This window comes from Azolla caroliniana, unplaced genomic scaffold, assembly GCF_043228905.1.
Source record: "Azolla caroliniana isolate FFs.n. ecotype wild unplaced genomic scaffold, voAzoCaro1.0.p SCAF_16, whole genome shotgun sequence".
Taxonomy (NCBI): domain Eukaryota; kingdom Viridiplantae; phylum Streptophyta; class Polypodiopsida; order Salviniales; family Salviniaceae; genus Azolla; species Azolla caroliniana.
In genome coordinates, this window is record NW_028230451.1 from 5,153,352 (window position 1) to 5,167,361 (window position 14,010).

The window sequence follows — 14,010 nt, forward strand, 5'->3', positions numbered from 1 at the left end:
ATTTAAGGGTGTGGAGAGTGATTTCTGATGACGTTCTGGAAACGCTACAAACGGGTTCTGATTTAGTTTGTGTTAAATGTTAATCATACATTAAGTTTCTTATGGGTTCTGATTTAGTTTGTGGTAAATGTTAATCATGCTTTAAGTTGATTTTTTGTTCCTAATAGTCCAATCCAGTTCTTGCTAATTGCAGTGGATGAAAGAGTAAAAAATGCAGATGTCTTTCAGTTTTAGAATGTTCTATAGTCTCTCTGCAGGTAAACAAACTTGCTTCGAAGCAAAGAATGAAAACCTACTAATCCTGAGTCTATCGGTAGTTTCTCATTCCAAATGAAACAAGGGTCAAATTTTAAAACAAAATTTAAATGAAGTCGTTCTTTCTCTGAAATCAGAAGAAGAAGAAGAAGAAGAAGAAGAAGAAGAAAAAACAGGGGAGCAAGATAATCAGAAGCAGAGAAACAGAGGAAGAAGAAGACATGGGAGATGAAGCTAGCTCCAATGAAGATTGGGTGTATATGGTAACTGCAAGAGCTCCTACCAACATTGCTGTGGTCAAGTATTGGGGGAAACGCCATGAGAAGCTCATACTTCCCATCAATTCTAGTATCAGTGTCACCCTTGATCCTGAAGATCTCTCTGCTACCACCACTGTTTCTGTTAGCCCTTCCTTCACATCAGATTGCCTCTGGCTCAATGGAAAAGTAAGAATGCAATGGAGGACATAAAAAGATCCGACTTTTTGAATATCTTCATATGAAGAGGGCGGCATATAACTAGTTTAGGGTTTACGTCTCAACCTATTTTAGGTTAGCAAAGATCCTGGGTCTAGAATCTATATGAGTCATGTATATTGTTAAGCTCTGCACATGAGTACATGATCATGGATGATTAGCTCGTAATGATGCTATTGTCATTGATATCTGTATGTTTAACGTGCAAATTTGTGATTTTCACATGATTACTCTCAATCGTACATTATACAAGTTAGCTCATCATGGAGATGTCGTCACTGGGATCTAGATGAGACAATGCCTGTAATTATATTTTGCGCATGGATATCTTTAGATTTAGATGTGGATTATACCTTAGAAACACATTGCTTTCGATCTACACTGCTTTATGTGATACTCTGCACATAGATGGAGCATGAATCTTATAACATGTTCATATTTTGCACATGAACTTCTTCAGATCGAGAAATTTCTGTATATGATTTATTTTTTGCCTATTGATTACCTTGAATCTAGATGGGGCAGGAATCTTTGAGACATGCTTGTACTTCACACTATGAACTGATTTAATTCTAGCTGACATTGCACATGATTATACTTTGGACATGGATTACTATAGGTCTAGAAGGGCAGGAATCCTAGGTACATATTATTATTTTATTTTTTATTCTTCTCATAAACTTGTAGCTTATCTATATGTAGCACTAATGGACATGTGGATCTGGGTGAGGTACATGCACATTGATCATTAAGATCTAGATTGTTTATGAATCTTAGGAAAGTGATAAAATCTTAGTACATGGCCGGATTTTGATTGGGAGTAAATTTTTTGTAGCTTCTCGTCAAAATATAACATTAACCTAGATATTTATTATCACAGAAAGTGTCTATAGAAGGTGAACGGTACCAAAATTGCCTACGAGAAATCAGATCTCGAGCATGTGATGTTGTCAATGCCAAGACTGGGATTGTTATAAAAAAGAAAGATTGGGAGAGCCTTCGATTGCATATTGCATCAAAGAACAATTTTCCAACAGCTGCAGGGTTAGCATCTTCTGCCGCAGGGTTTGCGTGCCTTGGTAATTAAATTATCTTGAAATTGATTTTTATCGCAATGGATATTTTTTGAATCTGGATAAATAGAGAATGTTAATTCCTTTGTTACATTTCATTGGAGATTCTCTCATAGGCTACAGGGTTTGCATGCCGTATTAATCAAATTTTCTTGAAATTGATTTTTATCGCAATGGATATTTTTTGAATCTGGATAAAAAGAGAATGTAATTCCTTGGTTACATTTCATTGGAGATTCTCTCATAGGCCAGTAGACTCTACTTAGATATTTATATAGTGTTATATCTTTTAATAAACTGAATGCAACTTTTGAGATAATGATGTTGTTAGATGAGAGAGCCTAATTGAAATTTATGAGTGGTTTTGTGATAGTGCCAAATCATATTGTAAGGTGAAACCTGCAAAACGTGTATAAGAAATCCACAGCGCTACTAGGCATGGCTTCCGATCACAGCATGCTCTGTGTTCATTACACGAAGGCATGTATTGTGGTTAGGGTTATTGACTCTTATCTACATTTCATGGTTAGATAGGTATGCCATTAAAAAAAAATTGGAATATAAGGACGATCAACAATTTGTGATTGAGATGGACTAGATATGTAGATTGCAAGAGAATAGGGAAAATATCTCTAATTTGTTATATATTAGAATACTTGAAGAAGTTACAACTTAGCGATGCGTGTCATTAAAGTGTAATTGTTGTTGCTTTTTTACCGTTTCAGTGATCAAATTCTATCTTTTACTTGTTCTATTTATTGTTTGAAGTGGTGCTACGTCTTGATGCAATCCATATTGCAGCCATTTGATTCCATATTTTGCTTACTTTTATCAATAAATCCTTTATCTTGAATCTAGATCTAGCTAGAAATTGGTACAATAATGTAGCAATTTATCATTGTCTCCCTTTTGTTTATGATTGCAGTTTATACCCTCGCTCAGTTGATGGGGGTGCAAGAGAGTTATAAGGGGGAGCTTTCTTCAATTGCAAGGTTTGAGCATCTATTCTCATAATACATTCCCACTTTAAATGGATATGGTAACAGGAGTATATTTCAAAAACAAAATTGCTTCTCATGATACATCTAGTTAGAAAATAAATAGATCTCCATTGATATGCAATCATTTTGATGAAGAAACTTTTCCACACTGCTATGCTTTTCCTGTAAAACTCATAACTGATAATTAACTTACTCAAGAAACTTTACGAGTGCTGATTCAATCTCATCAGTCAATTGTAACTAAACATTTTGCATGCTATTCTGTATAAAACTAAAAGGTTCAATATAATTTGTGTAAAATATTCGCAGGTGAAGATATACATTTTTTTGAGGTTTAAGACCTGTATAAATTACACATCCACGTGTTGTCTGCATAGCGTTTGGTTTAGGATATTTTCTTCTTTTGACTGTTTGTGTAGAAATTGGAATTCCTATATGAAATTGTTGGGTGTGGTAATAGTACATTGTAATAAGTTGCAAGGGCCTTTAAATGACAAGATTAATCTTATAATTTGATCAAAAGGAGCCTTTTATCTAAGCTCTATCAGCTATACCAGATGAGAGACATCATCATCAATATGTCAAAGATATTCTTGAACAAAATCTGGGAGAGTTTGAACTTTAAAGAACTACCCAATCTTGATGAATGAGCTGGGCAGGAATCACAAATACAGTGGTTATATGTAAGATTGCGTGTTTTAGATGAAGGACAGATTGAGTAATCTTCGATCATATGTTGTTTTACCTTCTGCCATAGGAAAATCCTGAATTGGAGACGGTTATGGTGTATTCTACGTAAGTGTTAGTGTGTCAAAATCTGTAGAATACTTTCTCTATGTTATCTTAACCTTTGATTGCTTGAAGGCTATGAATCATCTTTTCTATGATGTGTAAGTCTCTGTTCTCATTATTAGAAATCTTATATTTAAATTTTTTAGATATTAGATAACACTAATGCTCAAAATTAGAACATGAATGCCTAGGGTGCTCATTATATGAAGTTCAATAATGAATGAGCTCTTATCCCCTTGAGCTGACTTTCTCAATCTGATTGTTACAGGGTTGGGTCTGGAAGTGCTTGCCGTAGTCTTTATGGTGGATTTGTGGAATGGGAAATGGGAAAGGTATTATTCACACCGAATAACATATATTTGCCTGAAATTGAAGGCTGAGAATTACTACTGATAGTTCGGTTGAAATATTTCAGGATGATGATGGCAAGGACAGTGTTGCAATCCAGCTTGCTGATGAAGATCATTGGCGAGATCTTATCGTCATTATTGCAGTGGTATATGGATTTCCTTGTATTGATATGCTGCAAGCAGCATACAGCCTTTGTAATTAGCTTTCCCATAGGTTCTCTGGTGATCATTTGTCTTATGCGTGGAAGTTCGATTCAGTCCCTTGGCAATAGTGACTTATTTTGGAGGTTTTTGGTATTTCTAATTGTATGTTATCATCGACTCTTTTGAATAATACTCATCCATTTCCAGAAGAGATGAACTTAAGACTAACTGCTTCTCAGTCTGTTTATGATGGCAGAATCAAGATACATAATTTATGCATCTTTCACATTAATAATACAGCATGCAGTAGTATATGCACATGTTTCAGTCTAGCATATGCTGCTACTAGCGTTAAAACATTATATATGCATCTTCCAGTTTATAATACAGCATGCCACAGTTGATGCACATGTTTTACGGTAGCAGATGCAGTTACTAGTGATGGAATATTCTTTAGAAAAGACAAAAATAACTATTTAGAATTTTAATGTCTCTGTTATTGTTTACAAGTACCTCATAATATCAGGAATCACATATGCAGGGATGGATTACAATGCTATGAGCTTGCCATAACCTAAATTTTGTTATGCACTGTACTATTTAGTTTTTTAAATATGTCTTTTGTCTTGTGATTTGATTTGGTTGGGACTGCAGGTAAGTTCACGTCAGAAGGAAACAAGTAGCACATCTGGCATGCAGGAGAGTGTCCGCACTTGTAAACTTCTTCATCATAGGGCAAAGGTGGTTTTACTCTCTTCATAATACCACCATAATTTCTCTAATAAAGCAAAGTTTCATGTGTTTGAACTATTAGATGTTAAAAGCTATTGTTTTTTTCTTGCAGGAAGTTGTTCCACAAGTCATGATAGAGATGAAACAAGCAATAAAAGATCGAGACTTTGCAAGTTTTGCTCGCTTGACCTGTGCAGACAGCAACCAGTTTCATGCAACATGCTTGGACACATCTCCACCTATATTCTATCTGAATGATACTTCTAAGAAGTAAAAACCATAAGAACATTTTGTTATTTGCATATTTTTTATATGTAAGCTGACAATCATCGTTGCATTATGTGGATCTCAATATATCTTTTAGACAAAACGTGCCTAGAATATGTTCTATCTCACTACCTGTTCAAATCTGGTTTATACACATCTAAGTTCTTGGAGAGGTATAGATATATTATTAATGTCAACAGTAGATATGCACAGGGCCGAACAAATGTTGACGATCAAACTTGGGTTCTCTCAATTTAATGACATTGATGCTATGTTGTAATCCACCATGGCGAGAACCAGAGTGTTTGATGTGGGCTGTCACCACCAATTGATATTCAGTTTTAGCTTATATATATAAACAGAGATTCTGTACTCTTCTTTCCAAAATGATCTATCTCACTATCTTTTCTCGAAAACGGATTGTCTTATGGCGTGAAACAATCTTTTAGGAAGCTTTTTTGGATTTCTAAAGAGGCGTACATTAACTAAAGTGATATGTAATCAACTTCGCAGGATTATAGGTGCTGTTGAACGTTGGAACAAAGCTGAAGGGACTCCACAGGTCTTTCTTCCATAGTGATATACAAAGGATTTCACTGACACTTGTACTTTTTCTTCACACACACACACACACACATTTGCCTTTCTTTCTTTCTGTTTGTCTCAATGCATACACATTTGTATGTGCGTCAGGTGGATGTAATTCCTTCATTTTTCATTATTGTTGTGGCTGATTCGACTCTAAAAGAGAATATGATTTAATTGATAGATAACCAAGGTCAATAATCTGTTGTCTTATGTATTTATTGGTTTGTTTTATTTCACTGTAAAAAAATAAATCTTTATTTGTCAGTAGGCAGCATACACGTTTGACGCGGGACCGAATGCAGTAATATTCGCTCCAAATAAGAAAACTGCGATGGAGCTTTTGAACCGTTTGCTGTACTACTTTCCTCCAGCAACCAACCAAGATATCTCAAGGTAGTAAATTATATATATATATAAATGATTTGAAACAATTTTTTAACCATAAATAGTGAGGTTTACTGAGAAATCTCAAGGTAATGAAGGATGAAGGGGTTTGTTGGTGAGGAAACTTGTAACATAATTTGTGGTAATATTTTCCACAAATAAAAAGACCAAAATGCCGTTCTTGCAGTTATGTTGTTGGGGATGTGGGTCTCGTCTCATTCAAGGAAATGGATTCCTCCTTTCAACCACCAGAGACACATGGTATGACAATAGCAAAGTCGGAAGGCGAGCTCGATTACATCCTTTGCACAAAACCTGGTAGAGGGCCCTTTGTGATAGAAGAACATCTCCTTGGTACAACCTCAGGGCTTCCCATTTAGTTGAAGATTGGTCTATTTGAACTTAGATGTCCTCCACTGAGAAAGTTTTGTTGGGGATGTGGATTTTTATCTGTGTAAGTGTGCATTTTTTATGTTTTTCATTATCATGTAGAATTTTTTTAGCCAAAGACAACTGTTAACTTCTTTTGCCAGCCCATTCTATGATTGTTGATTTGGTTTTGATATCTTTGTAATAAAGCAATCCACGGCTTTTAGGGCTTTTCTGATATTTTTAAAGCAATAGTTGTATTTTCATACATCTCATCCATACATAACACGTTTAATTCTAAATGGTTAACTGTTAACTTCTTTTGCCAACCCATTCTATGATTGTTGATTTGGTTTTGATATCTTTCTAATAAAGCAATCCTTGGCTTTTAGGGCGTTTCTGATATTTTTAAAGCAATAGTTGACATGACCCAATTATAGGAAGCACTTTGGTTGATATGTATGCTAAAGGTGATTTGATTGAGGAATCACAAGAGGTATTTGATAAGCTCTTAGTTCGCGATGTGGTGTCATGGACTGCATTAATGGTAGGTTACGTTAGCTGTGGATGTGTGGATGAGGCATTGTGTTGTTTTAACCACATGCAAGAAGACATGGTATATGTAAATTTTGTTGCATACATTTGCACCTTGAAAGTGTGCGCGAGCATCAGGGACATGATTGGAGCTACAATGTGAGATTGCAAAAAAAGGATTCGAAAAAGATCCCCTTGTAGTTACAACGATGGTTGATATGTATGCTAAGTGTGGTCTTCTTGAAGAAGCACAAAGCATGTTTGATAAGCTTCCTTTTAGAGATGTGGTATCAACAACAATATTGTTATCGGGATACATCGAGCATGGATTTAATGCTGAGGTCCTTGTGTTTTTTGAAGAGATCCAATGAGTAGGAATTGTTTCATACTCCTAGGACCAAATATCGAACTTTGTAGATGTTTACATTTGTTGATATTCAAGAAAGAGTCCATGGAAGTTGATATTACAATTGAGGCTCTTGAGTTGACATTGTAAACAGGGGTAGGGATCGGCAACGGCTCGGCTCAAGCCTAAACCGTTTGGCTTAGCCGGCTTGAAAACGGCTTAGCGGCTTAGCGGCTTAACGGCTCGGCTCGGCTTGGCTTGAGCCTCGCCAAACCGGCTCAAGCCGGATAAACCGTTTAAGCCGTTTATAAACTTTAGAGAGGGGGAGAGAGACAACAGACAAGGGGAAAGAGAGAGAGAGTAAGGGAGGGAGAATTACATAGACGAGGAGAGAGAGACAGAGGGAGACAACATATAAGGAGAGAGAGAGAGAGAGACTACACAAACGAGGAGAGAGAGAGAGAGGGAGGGAGACAACATATAAGGAGAGAGAGAGAGAGAGAGACTACACAGAGGGGGGAGAGAGAGAGAGAAAGAAAGAAAGATATATTAACGTCTTCTAAGGCCAAATTTGGCCCATGAGACAAATAGGTTACAACAAAAAATGAGTGTTTATCCAATCATCAAAACTAAAAATAAAAGAAAATAGCTTAAGCTAAGAAAGTTCTAGTAGTGTACAAAACTTTGCACCAAGCCTAATCTCATTTCCACCCAAGTCTCTCAAAAAGAAGTGGGAGGTCAAAAGTTTTTGGTGTGGGTGTGACCCATGGTCCCGATGCATAGAGTGCCCTAGCCATGGCTTCTAGGCGGTGTAGTTCACGTTCCCTTATTTTCTTTATTGCTTCTACATCTCGTCGAGTTGCTTTGAAACCCGGCATCCGAGGGCATTTGGTTCTTCTTTGATTTTCTGCTTCATCAAGGAGAAGTCCGAGTGGTGCAGGTGTGTCGACATTCATTGTCTCCCCCTGTTCCTGAAAAACTTCATTTGTTATATGTTGGTAAACATTAGCAACATTAGTATCAACGTTTTGTAATTTGTTCTCTCTGTGGTGTTTCAATTCTAAGATGTATCTACCTAATTTCTTTATATCTAGTGTATCTAATAGTTTAGGGAGGGTGGGAGAGGAACCAAGTATGTCTTGGTATTTTGCCCTTATCTCGGCATAGGTGGGGCATTTGCATGTAAAATGGTACTCATCCTCTATCTCTATGTGGCATAACCTACATATCCTTTCCTCCCTAGGGACTCCATTAGTACGTCCATTCTCAATCTCAAGTTGGTGAGATGATATTCTAAGTTGACCAATGGCAACCCTTAGTGCATGTGGTAAGAATACATCTAGATATTTTGGGCGCGTGATAAAACCTAACTCAGAGAAGTGCATAAAGTGTTCCTTATAGTACGACATTTTAGATGGGAGTGGCTCTAGTGGGGTGATCCATTTATACCGGGTATAAATTTGCCATATTTCTTGGCGTATTACTTTATTACGGTCCTCATGAGAGAGTAAAGTGTTATCATTCGTGTGGTCGTACTTAAGGGGGGGGAGGTTAGTAATGTCTAGACCGTTGGCAAGAAGCCAACTCACCATCATGCCATACCATGAGCTAGTATAGCCGGACTCATACAATGCTCGAGAAGCCTTAAAGGCTTGGTGGGATATTCTATCAAGTGGTTGGTTATGTATCCTGTGTATAAAGACTACCAGTTGAAAAAGTGCTTCTACTAACATAGGGGGTAGAGTGAACTCAGCCCTAATAATGTCATGTGGGACCGACGATTTGCTTCGGAGTTGGCGTGATAACATCATCACCAATGGTCTCTCTAATTGCGTCCACATGAAAGATGGTAGTCCTGGGGCCCAAACCACTGATGCATACATGAGAGAGGGAGTCACTAATGAGTCAAAGAGCCACCCTTTAGTTCGTGGCTCTTGGAAGTATGCTTGGTGGCATTGTCTCTCGAGGAGTGAGAGGGATGCATGTCCTCTTGTAAGTCTATTCTTCGCTGCTTGTGTCATCGAAAATTTACCTGAGCGGGCACTGAAAGTGACTCCGAGATAGACATATGATCCAACCACCTCAACTGGGCTATGGGAGATAGTTAGGTGACACTTAGCTCTAACTTGGGCCGACGTGTGGAAGATAAGGACTTTAGTTTTCCCTAGATTCACTACCAATCCTCGTTGTGTGCAAAAATCATCTAAGGCATTAAGGTGCCTTTGTAGGTCGTGTTCGGATTCAGAGAGCAAAACTATGTCATCTGCATAGAGCAAGATACGCACCTGCGTATCTCCAAGGACTACTCCATTGCCTCCCTTACGAGCAATAAAATCTGTGATCTCATCAATGTAGATCCCAAAAAGAGTCGGAGATAAGGGGCAACCTTGTTTTACACCAATAGTGCTAGTGAAACTATCGGATATGCCGCCTGGGCATCGAACACACCCGGACACTTGTTCATATAGTGCGTAGATGGCCCAAACCATGTCATCTGGTATCCTCAAGCTCTTAAGCCTATCAAACAACCGCTCTCTAGGGACCGTGTCAAAGGCTTTGCGGAAGTCCACAAAACAACAATATAATTTCTTCTTGCGAGCCTTAGTCTGGTCAATTAAGCATCTAAGTGTGAAGATATGGTCAATAGTGGAGAAGGCTCGTCTAAAGCCGGCCTGTTCAGGTGCACGAAGATTTAAGGTCTCCATATACTCGCTAAGCTCTGCCTCCATTACTGCACCATATAATTTAGCAAGGGTATGACCTATCATAATGGTCCTATAAGTATTTGGGTCCATGGGGTCCCCCCCCTTATGTATGGGGGCCACTGTGTTCATCGTCCATTGTGATGGAAAACCCTCTGCAAGGGCACGATTGAAGATTAGAGTTAGTAAGGGAGCTAGGCACTCTCTCGCGTATATGATGTGTTCTGCTCGCAATCCTGTGTGGTCCATGGACTTCCTATGTTGTAATTTCTTTATGACCTTCGTGACCCTAGAGGTCGTGAAGAGTGTCCCCACAGTAGGTCGGGGTGTGGAAGGCATTGGAATGGGTGGTTGGTTTGGGATGTGGTAAAGTCTCTCTGTATAAGTGTGCCAAGTTTCGGGATCTTCGATGGGTGTTTGTGGTCTTGGTTCCCGTAATCTCTTCCATGCAGTGGCACAATCGTTACTCATGAGCATGTGGTAGAGTTCCCAATATTGGGATGCCTCCCATGCTCGTCTCTTACGACGTGTCATCTTGCGCATTTCTTTACGAGCTTGTACTGAGGTAATACTACCACTGAGTTGCGATATTGTAAGTTGTCGATGTAAGCACCTACAATCCTCATCATACCATCTATTTTGTGGCATAGATCCTACTTTATCTTGATTGGAGTGTTTCGTGTATGGGAAGCTGCTAACCGCTGCAGAATGAAGGATGTGTGTGAGTTTCGTATTAAGGCTCTCTAAAGGTAGGGAGGGATAAAGGGAGGACAGATGGGCTTGAACATGTCGAGCATATATGTCAGAGAGCTCATGTGTGAAATGTATTGTGATGTCATGGCGTGGTTGACTAGAGTTGGTGATGTTAGAGATATCGCATTTTATCTCGAAGTATAAGAAACTATGGTCCGCGCCAATAGGACATGGGGCCACTCGGAAGGAGTTAATCATGTGGGTGGCTTCAGGGCGTCCTATTAGATAATCGATTGTGCTTTCCCCTCCTCCATGTGGGAAACATGTGAGCTCTTCCGAACCTGGCCACTTGGCTAAACCATTATATATGACCATCTGGTGCCGACTACCGAGTTTGAGCAAATGATGGCCAAAGCTCGTGGCGTCTGCATCTTGATCCTTTGATCTACGTGTGGTGTCTATGTCTGAAGGATCGACATTTACCATTTCTAGGTTTCTTTCTATTCATTTGAAATATTGTGCATTGTCGGGATTGGGTTCTCGCATTAAAGTCTCCTACAAGGAATACTTCGCCTTGGGAAGAATATCGGATTATGTCATCCGATAGAGGTTCATATGGGGAAGGCCCATGTGGCACTCCGTCATCAACTAATCTCGCCTCGCCAGCCAGATTATAACGAGAGCCTTTTGGGGGGAAGTAACAAATGGCGAAAATTACTGCCTTGTCCTTGCTTGTGGAGACTTTCACCCACATAAAACGAGCTTCTGGGTATGTGCTCAGTATTTCTATCCTATTATGTAGCTCCCTCCGAAACAATATTGCGACACCTCCAGATCCCCTGGTAGTGCATCGACGTGAGGTTTGTCTAAAAGCCGACTCCCAACGAAATCCTTCGACTCGTGGGAGTCCCCTATTTGGGCTTTGGTGTGTTTCTACTAGGCAAACTATATCTGATTCCTTTAATATCCCCTCTAGGCGGGCGGGGTGTGTCCAGAGTGCGCCGTTACAATTCCATAAGGTCATCCTAAGTGTGTTTTCTGTCACATGGGCCACACGCCGTCAATTAGTAGTGCGATCATTTATGATCACTCGCCCATCTCGATAAAAGGCGCGATGCCCGTCTTTGCGAGCTTGCATAACCTTTGGCATACAACTCTTGCGATACTCAATTTGCATCTTGGTGAGGTCTTCATCGAGATAGATAGGGTCCCCACCCAATCCTCGAAGAATTGGTCTCTTCTTAAAGAAAGTGATTCTAGAGTCTAAGTCTTTAAATTGAAGAACTAAGGCTCTCTTCCTAGTTGTGTCGCGTCCGGCCCTCCAAGCTTTGGTGATAGGTAGGGTCGTTGTGTACCCTAACATTTTCCCGAGTGTTTGTGCATCCTCGTCCGGGGATGCACCTTCCTTGAGCCCAGTGACACGCACATTTAGGCGTCGGGCCTGACGCATTTTCTCCTCTTCGAGGGTGGTATTAACAATATTTTCATCCTTTATTTCTTTTTTAATGTTTCTTTTAACGACATCTACCCAACCCGTTTTTGCTAACTCTATGTTATTTTTAACCTCCTCTTTAACTTTTTTGATCTCATCTTTTATATCCTCTATGGAGGATATTTCACCGTCCTCTCGGGATACCTTGATGTCATTAAGTTGTTGTTTGAGGTTTGTGTTTTCCTCTTTAAGTTTTTCTATTTCGGCCTTGAGGGTGTCTTTTTCCTCTCTATCTTTTTTCTTGTGGGTTTCGGCGTCTTTCACCCATTTTTTCATATCCGTCTCTATTTTTGTTAAACGGTTAAACATATCCAAAAAGTCCTCCTTATTTATAGCCTCGTCTTGTGTATCCTTGTGTTCCTTTCGTTTAGACATTGTAGTGTCAATAAGAAAAGAAAAAAAAGGATAAAATAAATGGGTTCGAGACTTAGCTGAGTTTGTGTTATGTCGTAGTCACATTGGCATTTCGCACACGACGAGCACGCTAAAAGAACAAGGATGCGCCGCCAAGAGAAGAAACGCGACACTCGGCAACCTCAAGAAACAAGGTGGAGAAGAGCACGGCAACGGCAACGACAACTACAACGGATGATGATGAACTGCAGCAGGTCGTCCAGCACGCCGACGGCAGCAGACGGCGACGGACGTCAGCAGACGGCAGCAAACGACAGCAAACGGCGACGGACGTCAGAGGCGGCAGCGCGGCAACAGACGACAGCAGCACACGATGGGGGGGGACTGCAGCTCGGTAGCAGGCAGCGACAGATGTCGCAGACGGCAGCGACGATAGCGTGGCGCACGACCGTTGCTGCTGGCGCACGTTGCAGAGAGAGAGAGAGAGAGGAACTACATAGAGGGGAGAGACAGAGAGACTACACAGAGGGGAGAGAGAGAGAGAGAGAGAGAGAGAGAGAGGAACTACATAGAGGGGAGAGAGAGAGAGAGGGAGGGAGAGTCGAGACCATAGACGTGAGAGAGAGAGAGAGAGAGAGAGAGGAACTACATAGAGGGGAGAGAGAGAGGATTTACATAGAGGGGAGAGAGAGGGAGAGGGAGAGAGAGTCGAGACCACAGACGTGAGAGAGAGTGGGAGGGATCATCTGAGAGAGAGAGGGAGGTAGGGAGAGAGAGAGAGAGACGGAGGTTTCTAAACCGGTTTCCAAGCCGTTTACCAAGCCGGTTCACAAACCGGTTTAGCCTAAACCGGTTTGTGAACCGGCTCGGCTCAGCTCAGGTTTGAGATCCTGTAAACGGTTTAGGCTTAGCCGGTTTGGCCTGATCCAAGCCAAACCGGCTAAGCCTAAACCGAACCGTTGCCAATCCCTAAACAGGGGCACCTTTTTCCATAAGTGACGAAGCTTTTTCCTTTTCTTGTTCATAGTATCTAGGGAACCCTACATATTATCATATTGGTCATGGACTACTGCCAACAAGTTCTCCCATATTTCAAATAGCACATTTGAGAGATGAATGTCTACCGCATCATAAAGTCGGTTACATCGATATTTCCATAATGCCCATAACGTTATTGTGGTCATTGTTTTCCAAATTTGGACAGATCGCACCTGCTTTCGAGGTTGCTAGAAACGACTAACTAATATCAATCTTCTATTATATATTGTCATTACCTCAGGAATATTGTTTGCCTCATACAACATCAAGCTGGAATGTAATACTCCCCACATCGCTACATAGAAAACCTTTTGCAACACATTTCTAAACATTTGAATGTGTGTGCTATGTGCGTATCCCATGTTGGGTTATGTGCGTGCATACGCCCTTGAAGTGAAACTGTCCTGTTCCCACATAAAT

General features: G+C 40.1%; 1 protein-coding gene across 1 annotated transcript; it reads left to right on the plus strand.

Moving 5' to 3' along the window:
• Positions 1-413: 413 nt before the first annotated feature.
• Positions 414-6,669, plus strand: LOC147853744 (diphosphomevalonate decarboxylase MVD2, peroxisomal-like). The gene is made up of 10 exons (XM_087332279.1): positions 414-701; positions 1,612-1,810; positions 2,730-2,796; positions 3,866-3,929; positions 4,013-4,093; positions 4,746-4,832; positions 4,936-5,093; positions 5,604-5,652; positions 5,947-6,071; positions 6,250-6,669. The coding sequence occupies exons 1-10, from the start codon at positions 477-479 to the stop codon at positions 6,440-6,442; spliced, it is 1,248 nt and encodes a 415-aa protein (XP_087188405.1). The 5' UTR covers positions 414-476; the 3' UTR covers positions 6,443-6,669.
• The last annotated feature ends 7,341 nt before the right edge of the window (positions 6,670-14,010 follow it).

Bases quoted from the DNA above. Each gene is read 5' to 3' on its own strand.
- LOC147853744 (XM_087332279.1), top strand. From the start codon at position 477: ATGGGAGATGAAGCTAGCTCCAATGAAGATTGGGTGTATATGGTAACT. The intron at 702-1,611 runs GTAAGAATGCAA...TTATTATCACAG, and splicing joins GCCTCTGGCTCAATGGAAAA to AAAGTGTCTATAGAAGGTGA. The intron at 1,811-2,729 runs GTAATTAAATTA...TTATGATTGCAG, and splicing joins CGCAGGGTTTGCGTGCCTTG to TTTATACCCTCGCTCAGTTG.